This window comes from Marmota marmota, unplaced genomic scaffold (assembly GCF_001458135.2).
Source record: "Marmota marmota marmota unplaced genomic scaffold, marMar, whole genome shotgun sequence".
NCBI lineage: Eukaryota > Metazoa > Chordata > Mammalia > Rodentia > Sciuridae > Marmota > Marmota marmota.
Window position 1 is genome coordinate 4361882 of NW_026000101.1, and position 14570 is coordinate 4376451.

The window sequence follows — 14570 nt, forward strand, 5'->3', positions numbered from 1 at the left end:
AGTTCTGCCCAAACTGGTGATTCTCACTATCTCCTTGTCTTCTCCCTGTGGCGCTGAGGCCCCAGATTTGTGGCACCTGCTGGCATGGTAGAATTCTCCAGTGACAGAAGCGGAGGGCAGGATCTCCAGGGCCGGCTGACCCAGGAGTACCTCTCCAGGACCCTCATGGTCATTGGCTATTCACCTGTGACCCTGTGGGAAAGAAGCTTGCTGCTCTCCTGGGTCTGAGAGGCTACCTGCTGAGCACTCCCATCTTTGGAGGGGCAGGTGTTTGGGTGGAGAGAAGGCTCAGGGAGAAGTGAAGCTGCTGTCCTCTCCCCCTGGAGGAGTTGTAGGAAGAGGGAAGTTGGATGTGCTGGTCAGGAGTTATGGCCCGGTGCGGTGAGAGTGGGGGCTCCAGAGAGGCAGACCTCAGTGCCAGACGAGCAATAGGTTAACACTTGTCCTTCCCCAAGTCCCAGATAAGAATTAGTTTGTCCCTGTCTCTTAAAGTTCTCTAGTTCACATCTGAAGGCCCACTCCCCACCGAGAGGTGAGTGTTCCCTGCTGTGTGCAGCAGAACCTAGCTACTACTTCCTGGGGCACGGGCACCAGGTTTCTCAGTGTGGCAGAAGACATGGCAGCCGCCATCCCTGTGGCTCCCCTAGAGCTGGTGGGCAGCTGAGACTGAAGAGTTGTCTTATGCTGGGTCAGGATTCCACCAGTAATTCACATGCTTTTTAAAAATTGACATGAAAGGTTCGACCTGTTTCCGGGTATATAGTATCTTATCGGGCTTGAGCTTTGAAGCTTATCCAAAATTGAGGGCCCTTTTAAGAAAATTTGGTTCCCAAGAGTCAGAGGAGTATAGAGATAGTATTTGTTGATTTTGTTTCTTTTTAAGGAGAAATTCAGTGCTTTTTTTCAGAAGTTGAGGTCATGGATGGGATTTGCTTCAATAGGGGTCATTACATTTCCAGATTTAGGCATGCTGAGTTTATCTTGTAAATAACTTTCCTTTATTCTTATTGCTAAACCAATGCCTTTTTTATTATGAGCCTCCACAACTGCTGTTTCTGATAAATTTAGATCGTTCTAAACAACTTCACTTACTGTCAATCTCTAAAATTTAAACTCCTTTTCACGATCCCTATGGAATCACCTAAGTTTGGGTTGCAGCTCCTAATTTTAGTTTCTTCACGTGTGATGTTACAGGGTTGACTCATAAACTTCGCTCAGCCTATGATGAAGTGGCATCTGGTGTATGGCGATCTCATGGTCGTGTTCTTATATCTCTAGGAAAGCACAGTGACCCGCTGGGCTCTTCAGCACAAGCCCAACTTGACCCATGGACTGTCTATAACTCTCTCCGCTCCCTTTTTTTCTCTCAGGAGCCCTGTAGGAGGAGAGAACACTTAATTCTGGTTGAATGTCAGCTTGGATAAACATAGAAACAGACGAGAAAGGACTGATCCTGTTCTCCTAGGTGGGAAAGATAGGGAGTCCAGTATTGCAGAGGCATGATCGGCATGTACCCAGTGCCGTCTCTGAATGCCAGGTGCTCCACCTATTATGGGTAGTGATGATAATTATAATCAAAGTAGTAACATCAGTTATGACATAGACCCTAAGCCTGTCTGTCTTTAAACACATAACAGATTTGTTGCGTACTGAGATTTTTCCCATGAGTTTCTAGATAAAAATAAGTCATAGCCGACCTGACGTACCCTATCTAAGCTTCAGTTTCCCTATCTGTAGTAATGGTAGAGGTGATGGTACCTACGGACGGCACCATGAGGAGGCTGAAACGAGGGGAAAGGTTAGAGTCCCAGGCACACAGCTCAGAACTGTGCGGCTATGAGGCTGTGATACCGTTTGAAGCATTCACATCTCAAAAAGCCAGTCCCTTGACCTTTTATCAAACCCAAGGAATATGAGAGTGAGTGGTTAACTTTGCCAGAATGCTCTTTGTCCTGCCCCTCAGCCCTTCTGCCCTGTCTATATTAGATTTCAAGGTTTCCCTTTTGTCGTCTTGGCCAGACCCTGGAATGTCTATCCCATTTGAATCTGGGTTTTAAAAAAGAGTGGGAGCTGGCAGCCAAGAGTCACATGTGTGGCGCATCCCTAAATATAAGTGTCTCCAGGGTACTGCCTGGCCTGCCCCGTGCTGCTCTGGACCTCCCTGCTTCCATCTGTGACAGTGGCACAGACTCATGGGCTGAGGGGCTTGTGACAACTTGTCAGCAAAAACAGGTTCAGGCTTTTGAGGTTGAGTCTACTGGTGGCTCACAGAGGAGCGCAGGGCACAGCGTGGAGGTGCTGGCACCTTCTCCTTTACCCATGTTTATGCTTCTGCTCCAGCACCCACAGTTCCCGGGACACAGGAAAAGGCCCAGCTGGGCGTTTGCACCCGAGCCAAGGCGGTGTCTTCATAGACCCTCCTCCTCTTAGCAGCTTCATGCAGAGGGAACGTGGGTGTGCGAATGCTGGCTCCGTGTTGGGAACAGTGGCCCCGCCAGCGTGCGGGGGCTGCTTGTGGAGAAAGCTGTGGGTCCCAGGGCCTGGTTGGGAAGTACCAGGCTGAGGGAGGGGGCACTTCCTGCAGCAGTACCAGTGGTAACAGCCAGTCACTGGTGGGTTGCTTATACATCCCTGCTCAACCTTCCCTGGGGTGGTCCCCACCATCCATACATAGGCACCAACGTGAGCAGTCCTTACTACTGGGGCAGCTTTACGATATGCAGAGTAGCTCCTGATGTCCTAGACCTGCTACCAGTTCAAATACGTCAAAATGTATTTTTATGTATTTTGTTTTTCAGATGTCTAGGTCTTGTTCTTGATGCATCAAAAAAAATTTTTTTTTGCTCCTTTTAGTTTGAGTATGAATTAATGGAAATCCTTGTTTTGTAGGCATCTGTATTTCTTACAACTGAAGATGGATGTTTGCGAAGGAAGGTAACGAGCATTTTCCTTTTCCTGTTGGACTAGCCAAATTCATGGTTTTAATCTAATGAGTGTGTATTTCTGACAACAATATTAAATCTTGACAATGACTGGACTTTGAAAACAGCATCCTGTGTGACATCAGGCTCTGGACATCTGTTTTCAACTCAGTCTTGGCTTAGAGAGGCTAAAGATCGATAAGCTTCATTTTATGCCATTTCCGCTTTATTTCAAAGGTGCAGTTATCTTTCTGGTAAAGACCTGAGAAATCTTAATGGGAGGGAGAGACCCAGAATATAAAATGGGCTTCATTCAGGAAGGCAGATCAGGCCCAATTTAGGTCCTCTTCCAGCCCCTGGTATCTTGGATGATTCATTTTCTCACTGGGAAGGCTTTTGCTTAAAAGACATGAGCATCTGCCTGTGATTCAGCACTTCTTGTGTATCCAGACCATCTAAATGACTGGAAGCTCTCCGAGACAAGCCCAGAAAAGGGGGATGGAATTCCAAGCAAGTGGTCCCGGAGCCGCTGCTTCCAAATCCTTAGTATTTTCTTGACTCATAAAAGAAACTGCAGCAGGTAAATTAGTAGAAACACCCCCCACTCCACCTGTTAGCTTATTCCTGCAGAGAAGGGTCATCAGAGGCCACCAGGACGCTGTACCACAAGACAGCTGGCAGTCTGGTTGGGGGAACAAGACAGGAGCCCATGAAGCAATTAGGACCAGCGTTGGCAGTGGAGACCACAGTTGTCATGGCGTTGAGGAGCTCCTTCTACTGGTGCCGGCTGGAAAAGTCTTTGTGGATTGCTGGGGTGAGCCAGAGTTGGGAGAGTAGAGAAGTGAGGAGTCAAATTTCGCTGGGCAGCAAGAAGCCATCACCCCCCCCCCACACACACACACACACACTCACACATACACACATAGTCCGAGCTAGAAACCACCCATCAGCAGCATGCGAGAGAACAGAGAGGACTCTTCATGTCAAACATGGGCATGCATCTCGCATCCACCAGGCAGAGGAGAACAGTCGAAGGTTTTTAAAAGCAGGAGGAATGTGGCGAGAACCACACCTACAACAATCATGTCAGTGCACACAAGAGAAGACAGGAGGAAGCCAGGGTTCAGTCTAGATGGAGGAGAGTGGACATTCCCGGGGGAAGCATTACAGACCTGCCAGCCAGAGGTCTGGGGGGTGGCGGGGAGATTGGAGGGCCAGGAGGACAGGTAGAAACAAGAGCCTCCTTGGGGAGAGGACAGCCAGACCTGTGGACTGTGTATCGGTCACAGAATGCAGAACCCTGGTGACATGGCCGGTTTTTTCCTCGAGGTAGGAGCACATCCCCTTGCCAGCACAAACTGTGGCCTTGGGGCACCTGCTTGGTCACTCCAGTGGTGGGGATCTCACCCTTCTGAGAGGCAGAACATTTTAAGATAACTCCTCTCCTGGGGCCCAGGCTTCCTGTATGGCCACACAGACCTGTTCTGCCCTCTCTTCTGCACATTTTGTTTTCCCAGATACTTTGCTGGTACCTGTTAGGAGACAGGTCCTGAACTAGGCAGTTAGATAAGACCAGGGCTGCCTCCTCTGCGGCTGTCACTCACTCACAGGTGCTGGGCAGTGCTTGTCCTCCTCTTGCCTTGTCCCAGCAAAACATCCCTTTGTCTTCCTGTGTGAATCAGTAGGCGTCTGTTGAGGAGCACATCTGGCTTAGATCCCTGGCTTTCCTCATCAGGAGGCCCTCACCCCTCTCCAAGGAGAGCTTCTCTGCCGTCACACCTGCTTCTCAGGTGTGAATCAGGCTATTGGGCCAGGATGTTTGATAGGCTTGGAGGGGCAGTTGGCGTTTCTTGGGACCTCAGATCCCCTGATGGGGTCTGAACTGTGAGCTGGCAGTACTGCAGGCTTCAGTTCCTTCCCGCCTAGAGGGGTGATCAGTCCACGCTCTTCACCCACTCCCCTGGACCTGACAGAAAGAAATATACCTGGGAACAAGCAGAGGCTGAGAGCAGTGCTCTTGGTGTTCTTTAGTGTATGTTTCGGACACCACTTTTTGGGAACGTTTTTCCTTGTGACTTTGTAAAATTGTTGCTTCCACCCAGACTGAATCTCCTTAGCTTCCTCCTTAGGTGTCCCCCAGGTCCCATTCACCTGCTCTTCCTCTAGCAAGGACGCTGGCTGGATGGCAGGGAGGCCCTTCTTGGGAGGAGAGCGAATGGCTGATGCTTGTCACGTACTGCCTGCTCTCCCTCCGCCTTTTGCATCTCCAGGTGACTGACTGGACAGTGAGCGTCCCTGGGACGTGCACGTGGACATGGACTTGGAGAGACACTCACAAGTGCCAGCAGGAAGCCAGAGTTACTTGAGGGGAGGTGGAGGCCTCTCTGCTAGGGAATGCTGCCTTTGTAAGCAGTCTTGGGATCAGCACACGGTGCAGTGGATGGAAGGGGGACCCCTGGAGGGTCCAGCAGATCAGTCAGAGGGCGGGATGTTTCACATCTTGGGAACTTAATAAGCTGCCATGGAAACTTCATGTTTTCTCCGCTTCCCACTGCGCTGCTGGGAAAATGCTTTTAAAATCTCAGTGCCTCTTGGTGTTGCTGTTGGGGATGCCTCCCTTTATCAGATCCCTTCTACCTCACACTTTCCCAGCCCGTGCTCCCATCCAGCTGTGCCCCACGTCTGCTGGCAGAGCTCCCAGGGAGACAGATCATGGAGCCAAAGGTGAATGGAGGAAAGGAGCAGTCAGGACTCCAAATGTGACTGACAGGTGGAGTCACTGGTGAAAGGAGGGCATTTGGGAGGACAAGTGAGTTCTGAAGAAAATGAGAACAAGTCCACCCCAAGTCTGGATTTCTTGGAGATGGTAGAAGACAGGCAGACGAATCGTGGAACCTTATAGATCTTCAGGAGGGCAAATATATACAGGAACCTTAAGTCATTATAGCCAATTAATTAATTAGGGAATGGCAAGTGTTAAAATGCAAAATGCTTTTTCACTTTTCCCTTCTAAGAGGATGTGAGAAAGGGGATAGTCAAAAATCATAGTCTCTAGAACCCAAGAATCCAGTCGGAGAGCCCTACCAAAAGTGTTGCATCTTTACTAGAAGGATTTGAAGGCTGCCCACTGATGTAAGAGTTTACGTTCCTCACCGTTCCTCTCAGACATGAATCTGACCAACCAACCTGCTGGCCAGTGTCAGAACTCTGTCTAGCTTCCTGGTATCTGTGGTATTTGTTATTTTAAACACAAAAAGTTCTTTTTATTAAAAAAAAAAAAATCCTTAGTGTGTTACAATCAATCTCAAAGAGTGATTAAATGTATCATAAAGTTGTCTCTGTTATGAGTCATGCTGTCCTCTGTGGTTAATACAAGAAAGACCTATGAGCGTTTTGGGCCCTCCCGGACCGTGTGATCTTGCTAAGACGTTTTTCTTCTGACAGGTTGACCTGCCCTCTGAACTCCGCTGTGGTTCTTGCATCCTATGCAGTACAATGTAAGTCACCAAGGGAGTGTGGCATGGAGGGCCAGGTTGTTCTGAGCAGTATATGGAGAAAGCCACCAGCTCTTCCTCTGTGACCAAGTCCCTCTTCCCCAGGGACAGTATATCTCTGGCTGTCCAGATAGTCCCACTCGTACCCTGACTTTGATGCTCCCCCAGCTTGAGGATGTTGGATGAAGGGAAATGGCACCAGGGGAGGGCGTGGATGAGCTCTGGCAGGGTGTCTTCTCCAAAGGGAGTCATAAAGCAGCAGACAGCTACCACACATGGCATTTTCCAGAGGCTTTGCCCAGGTATTTGGATTTGATATCCATACAAACCCCAGTGGAGCAATATTTATACCGGTCATCTCTTATAAACATGGAAACTGAGACCCAGCTAGGTCAAGGAATTTGCTGGAAGTCACTCCTGCAGCATGCTTGGTGCCTGTCTGAAACACTGCTGAGAGCTTATGAATTTATTTTTAGAGTTTCATTATAACTAATGAAATAGGTTCATAACTAATAGGTTATGAACTGGTCTACAGAAGTGCTGTCCATTAGAAGTACAATTTAAAAGCCGTACATGTAGTTCTAAGTTTTCCAGTAAAATGAAACAGGACAGATTACTTTTTTTTTGAGAGAGAGAATTTTTAATGTTTATTTTTTAGTTTTCGGTGGACACAACATCTTTGTTTGTATGTGGTGCTGAGGATCGAACCCGGGCCGCACACATGCTAGGCGAGCGTGCTACTGCTTGAGCTACATCCCCAGCCCGACAGATTACTTTTTAATGTTTTAGTTAACCCAGCGTATTCAAGCTATTATTTTAATATGTAATCAATATAAAAATTATTAATGAGGTATTTTACATTTTTTTTCATACTGTCTTTGAAAACCAGTCTGGAACTTATGCTTTCATCTCCGATTGGACTAGCCACACGTGGTTAGTGGCTGCCATACTGGATAGAAAGTCTAAATGGAATTTTCTATCAGGGCTGGTTTAAGCTGGAGTAGAAACCCACTTGTTCAATTAGCACAACTTTATCAAGCAGGTACTCCATGTCAGGTCCTGTGATAGAGGCTGGGTTTGCACAGTGAAAAGAGTACATAGTCAGATGGATGACAAAATGTCACTTTATAGTTAGCTGTGTGATTCCAGTACAGTACACAGGCATATTGCTGTGTAGAGTTATAGGGTAGATAGCTCAAGTCTTAAGAAATCTCCTCTACCTTTGCCATAAGTCCCAAACCATCTTGGCCTCTTACCCCCTCCATTGACTGCATGTTGGGCAATTAAGGGAGCAAGATGGTCAGGTCTCAAGAGTAAGCACTGGCCAAATTATTCACTCTATAGGCTCAGAAGAAGCAAAATAGCAAAAGAGGGTTACCAGGGGCTGTTGAGGTAGCCCCAGTTCTGCCTCCTCCCTAGCAGCAAAGTACTGAAATAAGAGAGATGAAGGTGAAGAGCAAGGTAGCTGGGCCTGCAGCTCACCTGCCCACATACATGGAACCAGGAAGTGGGGGAACACGACATCAGGGGCAACTTCATGCCTTTAAGCAAACAGCAAGCCTGCTTGCTAGTAAGACAAGACCCAGCACTGGTCTCCATCTCGCCGCGTCTCCTCCTGCCTAAGTGGGACACTCAGAGCTTGCCCAGGGAGTCCTGGGTGGATCTGAAAGTTTCCCTCTCCCTGCAGTACAACTGGAACAGACCTGGCGTGTGGTAGCCATATAGCAGGTGGCGCAGCCATCAGTCAGGGTGCACTCCTGTGGGTCTCTGGGTTTTGCAGACCCACCTCTGCTGGGTGGATCAGCTGAGGAAACCAACCTTGCCCACATCAGAGTGAGCTGGGTGTTCATAGCTGGAGCTCCAGGCTTGAGAGACACGGATATTAGAAGGGAGACAGTCACCACACTTAAATCCTGCATGCTCCATTTGCTGCTTACATGGTATTACCTCTCTGAACCTTGGGTCTCTCGCCCGTTAAATGGAGGTGACGGTAATTCGCAGTATGGCTGCAATATTATTTGGTTCAAATTTAGTAACACATGCAAAGGTGGTCTAGCTAAATATTCTTTATGGTTTGATCATCACTGACTGAGTCAGAACATGGACTGAAGCCAGATTACCTGTGTCTTGGCTCTTCCACTTACCCTGTGTGACCTTGAGATTGCCAGGACACAGCTTCTTCACCTGTCAAATGGGGACATGGGAACATCTACTTCACAGGGCGTGAAGATAAAACGAGCATGTATGTACGTAAAGCTCTTAGATCAGTGCCCACAACCTGGCCGAGTGTCAGCTCTTACTGTATTTTCCTGTCTGCCCAGAAGAAAGCTATTCTGAAAAATTGCCTGTTACAAGCATTAAATGTAGAGTAAAATTTAAGAACTACATTTAAAGCATCCTGTTCCAACCTTCCATAGTCAGTGCCCCCCACTCCCCACAAAAGATTGATAAAATGAGGGCTAAAGAAAGTGATTAGACCTAAAAAAAAATGCATACAGGTTTCAGTGGAAATATTAATACTGCCATGCTAATAAAATCATGAGTTGTCAGGCAAGCATTTTATATTCCTCTACCTTCAGTAAATAAATACATATATTTGCATACTTCTGTGCATACCTGTCTAGAAGATTAATTCTTAGATATGAAATTACCAGATCAAAAAGTTATGTCTACATTTTATCAGATAGGTTTGCTGACTTATCCCAAGATGGATGACTTATAACTCCTACCAGTGACTAGATAACCAAAAGCACTTTTTTTTTTTTTAAGTAAAATGATCTGTAGGTTAAGTATCCAAAAAGACATGATGATAGAAGATAGCTAGTAACCTGTCAAGGGTTTATGAGGCACAAAGAATGAAGCTTTTAGAAATTCTTATTTATCCCATAATATTCTCAGACCTCCTGCCAAATGCAAACTCTGTGCCAGCTTCAGGAAGGAGAAAGCTCGCTGCTTTCCCCGAGGGCTTTCTACCCCATTAGTGAGGCAGGTGAGGACCCGGTGATGTTTGATGTAGAATGAGCTCAGGTGATACTCCCCATCCTGCTTGGGAGAGAGGGAGGGAGTCCAGAAAAGCATCCCAGGAATGAGCCCATAAAGAGCCTCTGGGAGCAAGTGGGAGTTGAAATAATAGCAGGTATAAAGGACTTGCCCAGCAGAACCGCTTGATAGCTGGAAACATGGCACCTTGGGAACCTGGGCTGGACCCTGTCTTTGCTACATAAAGTAAAGTATGCCTGCATATTTTTGGTCAGCCAAAACAAAAAAACATGAAACTTGAAAGTCAAGGTATTTTGCACAAAAGCATTTATTTCCTTTTTGTTCTGCTATAATTAACTTTTGCATGTGTTGCTTTCCTACAAATAGGAAAACTTTACTCTGGAGTTTGGGGCATGTAGTGGAAGTAGGCAGATAAGAGGAGGAACTCTAGTCAGGTCTAGGCTCCCAATTAATAATGGTCAAGGAGTAGTGGCAGTAGCAGGTCCCTTTTTTCAGTCTCAGTTTCTTTACCTGTTTAATGGGGATAAAAGCATTGCCCAGTTCTGGGTTCTCAGGAATCAAGTGGGATGACGTCATTGAAGTCTGGTGGAAACCACCCAGTGTTCTCAAATGTTTATGTGGCTGTTTAACTTTGTCTCCCCCTAGTGGTTAACACAGAGCTTTGTACAAAGTAGCTGCTTAAGAGTTGAAGGGAAAACAGGGAGGTTCAGAACATGTTTAAGTTCAAAAGTTCTTTCAGTAACTTGACCCAGGAGAGAACCTTGCAGTTCATGTTTGCACAGTGGCACTGGGATTGGTTGGGACTGTTAGCTAATGTGATGGATAACCAGGTCATTCAGGAGGATCTCCATGAACTCATGAAACCAACAGAGGAAAACTAAATAGGATTCTGCTTTCAAGCCCAGGAAAGACATTTGTAGCATTTAGTTGGTCTTTGGGGGATATCATAAAATGGCCAGCAGCAGCCTGCTGACCTGACAGGAAGGCAGGTAAAATGTTAGGACACTAAGAGAGGGCCTCCAGTCCCAGGTTCTGGCCTTGACCCTGCAGACAAGTGGCCCTATGATAGGAGTAGATCCATTCTCCTCTCTGAACTTCAATTTCTTCCCCTTAACATGAAGGGTTTGGATGAGGAGATGCTAATGCTTTTCTCCCTGGTAACCTGTGTCCAGGCATCTCAGTGGTTCCTGTAAACATACTAGTCACACTCAAGAAAATAAAGCATGAGGTCAGTTATTCTTCAGAGCTCGAGGTTGGCTTCTGTTTGTTATTGTTGTTGTTGTTGGTGGTGGTGATGGTGGTGTTCTTGTGGTGCTGGACCTCCCCACGTGCTAGGCAAGTGCCCTACCATTCTCCTGCTTTTATGGAAATAGAAAACTGTCTTGGAGGAGGGAACTGGGTGTCCTCAGGTCCTGCCCCTGGTCCTTTTCCCTGATCTCTTCAGCCGGAGTCCACCTAGTGGACTGAGTCCTTGGGGCAGCCATGTGTATTTGTACCAGTTGGGCCCAGAACAACCCTCAAGAGTACCTGGCCTTATAGACAGCACTTCATGTCTGCAGACAGTAGGACAGGGCTTCAGGGAGAAGCGTCATCTGGGACAGGGGTTAGTCTGGAAATCCTTCCATAAAGCCCCTCTTCCTCTTCCCTGTGTATCTCCCCACCTTCACTCTTAGAATGTGTCCTCCTCCCCTGGAATCCTGCCACCAGCCTTGCCTGGGCCCTGACTTTTAGCCCCACCTGTACCTAGCCCTTACCCCCATGGCCTCTGAGCATATCCTGGGGGTTTACACAGGTCACAGGGGGTGAGTCATGACCTCTCTTCTGCACAAACCCATTTCTTAGAGCCAGCTGATCCAACATTGGGCTGCGACAGTGCCCAGAGGCTGACATGAGGACGGCATCTCCCCTGGTGGCATCCCTTCTCTTTCCTTCCCCAGGGGTGTGAGGCAACCTTAGTGCTTGAACAGGGCGCAGGAGGCGCGGGGTCAGGATAGGATGTAGATTCCAGCACCTTCTTCCAGCGTTCTCCGTGTGTCCTCAGGGGGAATGAGAATTGGGTCGGTCTTGTGTGCCGGTGTTGGCCCCCAGCAAGGGTTCAGATAAGCAGCGTGGAGTCTGAGAGGCTGCAGGTGGTGGGGGGAACTCATCAGAAGATGTTTCCAATTAATGTTTTCTCATGACTCTGTAGCTGCTCATAAATGCAGACCGTATCAAAAAGGCAAAACTAATTCCAGTTTCCCCCTCATTCTGTCTTTTAATAGCTCATTTCGGAGACTTTAATTCTTCCGTACATCATCCAGGTTACCTTGCTGACAGCCAGTTTATTCCAGATCAAAACGATGACTTTTTAACCAAGGTGGAGTCTCTGCACGAGCAGCACAGGTGAGGGGCTCGGTGGCCTACTTTGGGAGCTCGGGTCGGGTATTTTCAGACATCGCATCACCTTCTGTTTAATGCATACTCTCCTTCCTTTTGCTCATGATTCTCTTTGAAGATGTTAGGGCTTTTTGAACCTCTGAGCTGTGATGGTAGCAGATACAGTGAGCATGACCAGCATTTCTTTGCAGTATAAAATCCAGCCAGCAGAGTAGGACACGGCTGCTGTGCTCCTTTTCAGGATGTCGTTGAAATCGACTTAATTCCTAAAGGAAACACCTGCTTTGAAATCTGAACGCCCCACAGATTGCCCCCACCAGGCAATCCTTTCGGCTGTACCACGTTGAATAAATCAGGCCTTTCCTTCAGGGATCGTTGAGTAGACAGACAGGTGGCCAGAAGGGGCTGACAGGCTGGACATTCATGGGTTCAGCTCGTGAAAACTGCTTCCAGTCTCCTGTGACTGTCTAGGGCCAGCCTCCCCACAGCAGATATGCCCAGCTCCAGCCTCCTCCTCCCTTTCCCCACTGGGCTGAGAGCTATGTGGCAGCAGTACAGTTCCTGTCAGGCAAGAGCCATGCTGGCCCAGGAGGCTAGCTCTCAGGGGACCGACCGCTCACTTCTTAGGAAGGCCATAAAAACAAAGGGCAAGCAACCAGTGTCCCTTCTAAGAAGGCACTGCCAGTCGCTCTCCCAAAATTGCTCCCCTGGCAGAAGTCAGCATCCGAAAATAGCACAGGGCCAGCGTCATTTGAAGTTTGAGGCCACTGCTGAAAGAATAGACAAAGGCAGAAAGATGTCAAGATTACCTGGGAATTGAGTAACCCAGGAAGATCAGGACAGGAACCATGAGAGGGGATGGGCCCCTGTGGCTGGAGACCCAGAGCCCCCTGAGCGGGGCACCGCCACTGCGTGAACAACGTCTAGATGAAGTCAAACTCAACCGACCGAAGGAAACCTGGTTCCTTAGAGTTTAGGGTTAGGTGGTCTGAGAGTGGCCATGTAAGGCATTTCCTAACCTCAGAGCAATGTTACCAAATCCTCTAGATTTTCTGAACCTTTAAAAGTTGGAGTTGACGTTCCCTGTTTGTCTGGTGAACTTGCACCTTTCTTCTGCAGTGGGCTGAAGCAGTCGGAAGCCGAGTCCTGCTACATCAACATAGCCCGGACCCTCGACTTCTATGGGGTGGAGCTGCACGGCGGCAGAGTACGTAGCCTCAGCGTGTTTTGGTTTAAAATATATATTTTTTTAATTTTTAAATTGTAAAAGTTTGGAAAATTCTTTTATGAAGCTGTTCCTTTCCCATTATAACAGAAGTCCTTTTTAAAGATACTCAGAGGGTTATTAAGTCGTGCCGAGCTTTGCTGGTCATTTATCTTGCTTTGTTCATGGTTGCCATTATACATGAAGACTTTTCCCTTTTGAGAGAGGTCAGGGGATAGAAACTTATAATTTTCTAAGACTGTATTATGGTTAAACAGGCAAAAAAATGTGTATAAATCCATTTTTCAAGGTTTAATGAGTCAAGGTTTCTGCCACTTCACTCAGCCACTGCTCAAATTAGAGCTAGTTATAAACAGTTTTTAAAAAAAATTGTGGAGGAGCTGGGCATGGTAGTGCACACCTGTAATCCCAGCCACTCAGGGGGCTAAGGCGGGGGATCTCAATTTCAAGGCCAGCCTCAGAAACTTGGTGAGCCCTTGTCTCACAATAAAAAGGGTTGGGAATGTAGCATGAGACCCTGGGTTTGATCAGTAAACTCTACCCCCCCCCCCAAAAAAAATGATGGTGGTTTGATTGTGAAAATCAGTAAATATTTAAGATTATTGCGATTTGTGAGACAGTGTCTATGGTGCCAGTGGACTATTTAATTTTTCTCCCAATAATGCCACAAACTAGGTATTACTGTCCCCATTTTACAGATGGAGAAACTGCTACTTGGGGACTACACAGAGGATATAAAAAGTAGCTCAGTACATGGCCCCAGCACTGTCTAATTTCCTCCCACCTTCATGGTGACATACTAGTGTTTTCTACCTGTCACCGGCCCATATCACACCCACGAGGAGTAAATGTTAGTTGAACTCCAATTATGTGCCAGTTTTTGTTCCACAGACTTTTACACCATCCGGTCTCATTTTAAGAATTATAGTAACCTTGTCAAATTGGCATTCTAATCTTGCCCATTTTACAGATGGGAAAACAGTTTCATGGATGTTGAGTAACTATGTAATGCGTCTGCAGTTTATAGAAACACTTCCATTTCTGTGTTTCCCTTGGGTCCTGTAGAAGCCTGTGAGGTAGGGAAGGCATAACTTTGCCAACAAAGCAGGAAAAAGATAGCAGATCTTACAAAATACCAACTCTGGGATTTAACCCTTAATGATTACTCTTATTTGCAAATAGTTCATCCTTGACAGAATGTTTTGGAGACATTTATTCAGTAGCAAAGCAGTATTTTATGTCTTTCTGAGTTGATCTGTGTCTTCCCCATCTCCAAACTGTCAGTGCAGTGACCCTCAAGGTTTCTGAGGCAGATGCTTAGCTGCCTAGCCAAGGCCCACAAGGTATTAGAGGGGGTTGTGTCCCACCAGGCTGTGCTGAGTGAACTAAACCCCCCAGATGTCAATAGCTTGAGACCACAGAGTTGGCTTTTCAGGAGGAGGTCACTGCTGCGTGGGGTCCAGCCATCTCTCCAGGGCAGGCTAGGCTACTGGAGACTCCGTCTTCCTCCCATGTGGCTTCCTCGTCATCAGGAGCCTGAGGGTCCCACAGCAG

The 14570-nt window shown here is 47.4% G+C and overlaps 1 protein-coding gene across 2 annotated transcripts in view; it reads left to right on the plus strand.

Annotated features, from left to right (window-relative positions):
- Positions 1-2789: 2789 nt before the first annotated feature.
- Positions 2790-14570, plus strand: part of Ptpn3 (protein tyrosine phosphatase non-receptor type 3) — a 65973-nt gene continuing 54192 nt past the window's right edge. The window contains exons 1-4 of one of the 2 annotated variants that reach the window (XM_015492212.2): positions 2790-2934; positions 6366-6418; positions 11677-11797; positions 12911-12998. In XM_015492212.2, coding sequence (XP_015347698.1) covers positions 2915-2934; positions 6366-6418; positions 11677-11797; positions 12911-12998 — 282 coding nt within the window. In that variant the 5' untranslated portion in view covers positions 2790-2914. Of the gene's footprint in view, positions 2935-6365; positions 6419-11676; positions 11798-12342; positions 12794-12910; positions 12999-14570 lie in introns of those variants that run through there. The other variant, XM_048783233.1, reaches the window with a different exon arrangement.